The sequence below is a fragment of the Camelina sativa genome, chromosome 19 (assembly GCF_030686135.1).
Source record: "Camelina sativa cultivar CO46 ecotype springtype chromosome 19, ASM3068613v1".
NCBI lineage: Eukaryota > Viridiplantae > Streptophyta > Magnoliopsida > Brassicales > Brassicaceae > Camelina > Camelina sativa.
Window position 1 is genome coordinate 18,204,392 of NC_141898.1, and position 1,974 is coordinate 18,206,365.

General features: G+C 40.7%; 1 protein-coding gene across 1 annotated transcript; it reads right to left on the minus strand.

Annotated features, from left to right (window-relative positions):
* Positions 1 to 908: 908 nt before the first annotated feature.
* On the minus strand, positions 909 to 1,256 carry LOC147920751 (uncharacterized). Its single transcript, XM_087501213.1, has one exon. It carries the CDS (start codon positions 1,254 to 1,256, stop codon positions 909 to 911), a length of 348 nt encoding a protein of 115 aa, XP_087357339.1.
* Positions 1,257 to 1,974: the final 718 nt, after the last annotated feature.

Genomic DNA, 1,974 nt, shown 5'->3' on the forward strand with positions numbered 1-1,974 from the left:
GCGAGTTTAGAAGGTTGTAGTCATCATAATCTCAATGCATATACAAACAATCCTATATGAAGAAATCTAGACTCAATCCTATAATGTTAATGCAACTACATGAACACTCTTTTTTATATATATATTTTTTTCAAAGTTTTCAAGTTTTTTGGGTTTTTCTATGCAAACAGATGCATACTCAAATGAATAAAACTAATATTCAAAAATTTGAAATAAGAAAACAAAACACAATGTTAAATACATTCTCAGACCCTCCTCCAAACTTAGATTACACATATCCCTTGTGTAAGTAAAAGTCTGAAAAAGAGTCCAAGAATCACAAAAATAAACTAACTATAATGCAATGGTATAAACAATGGTATGGATGAAAGGTGGTACCTCATTGGTTGGAGAAGAAGGAGGTTGTAGCAGCTTCCATGCTCTCTAGGGTGTATCCAGGCTCGTTACCAGCTTCAGTGGGTGCTGGGGTTAGCTCATCAGTAAGATCGGTGATGCGCACAGACATATTTCTCAAACTAGTATGCGAGTGGTAGACCGCGTATGGCATCGGATAACCCATCGGATAAGGCATTGGGTATGAGAATGGATAAGGCTCGGGGTAGGGACCCGAGTAGGTGCTCGGGTGAGGCATCGAATAAGTTCATTAGTTGTTCATGTGGGACATAGACATGAAAGAAGACCTATTAAAGCATTCAAAACATAATATATATACACATGGATAAGATTGGGACTTCCTCCCAAGTGAGCTTGTTTAAAGTCACTAAGCTTGACTTAGGACCTGATCAAACCGAGGTGGGGTCAGCGAGGGAAATAGATGACCCCTCTTCAATGTCTTGTCAGCCATGTATTTCTTCACCCTTTGTCGGTTCACAGTAAACTCGGGCCGTCCTTCCCGAATAAGGTTACTATCATCTGGATATGAGTTTCCCAGGAAAAATTCTAAGCCTAAAGTTGAACAGGAGCACCTTGTCGCTAGCCTTAAGATCTTTCTGCAGGATTTTCTTATCATGAAAGGCTTTGGTTCTCTCCTTGTATATCCTGGAATTTTCATAAGCCTCTAATCGTATTTCATCAAGTTCGTGGAGATCCATTGCTCTCTTTTCTTGGACGGTTTTGATATTTAAGTTTGGTAGCTTTGTAGCCCAAATAGCCGTATAATCAACCTCTACCGGGAGGTGGAAATTCTTTCCATACAGGAGCTGGAATGGGGTCAATAGGGGTTTTGTAAACAGTCCTATATGCCCATAGCACGTCATCTAGCTTGAATTCCTAATCCTTCCTTGTGATCCCCATGATCCTAGCTAAGATTGCCTTGATCTTTCTGTTGCTCACTTCAATTTTCCCGCTGGTTTGGGGGTGGTAAGCATTAGCTACCTTGTGCTTGACCCCATACTTGTGTTACAGGCCATCAAAGACCTTGTTAATGAAGTGAGTCCCCCCATCACTGATCAATACTCTAGGGATCCCATATCTGGGGAAATGATGTTTTTGAACATCTTCACCACGACCTTGTGATCATTAGTAGGACTTGCAATGGCTTCAACCCATTTAGAGACATAATCAACCGTCACTAGGATGTATGTGTTACCATACGACGATGGATTGAATGGTCCCACGAAGTCTAAGTACCAGGGTAGCTTAGCTGACTCAATCGCAATTAACTCGATCGGTACGATCGAATCAAGTATCGAGTGAGTGATCGTGTGTCCTATCTTGTGGTTCATTTCCTCTAGAAAATAAATTTGCATCAATCTCTCCTCTGGCATTAAATCGTCTACAGAAATGGGATCCTCAATTCTCAACCTAGATAAATGGTCAACCACACCATTCTCAATCCCCTTCTTGTCCAAAATATCTATGTCGAACTCTTGCAGCAAAAGAATCCATTTTAGAAGTCTGGACTTGGTATCCTTTTTTGAGTAGATGTATCTTAGGGCAGCATGATCTATTGAGACCACGAGCTTTGATCCTATA

Excerpts from the sequence above, each read along its gene's own strand:
- LOC147920751 (XM_087501213.1), bottom strand. The coding sequence starts at position 1,256 with ATGACGTGCTATGGGCATATAGGACTGTTTACAAAACCCCTATTGACC.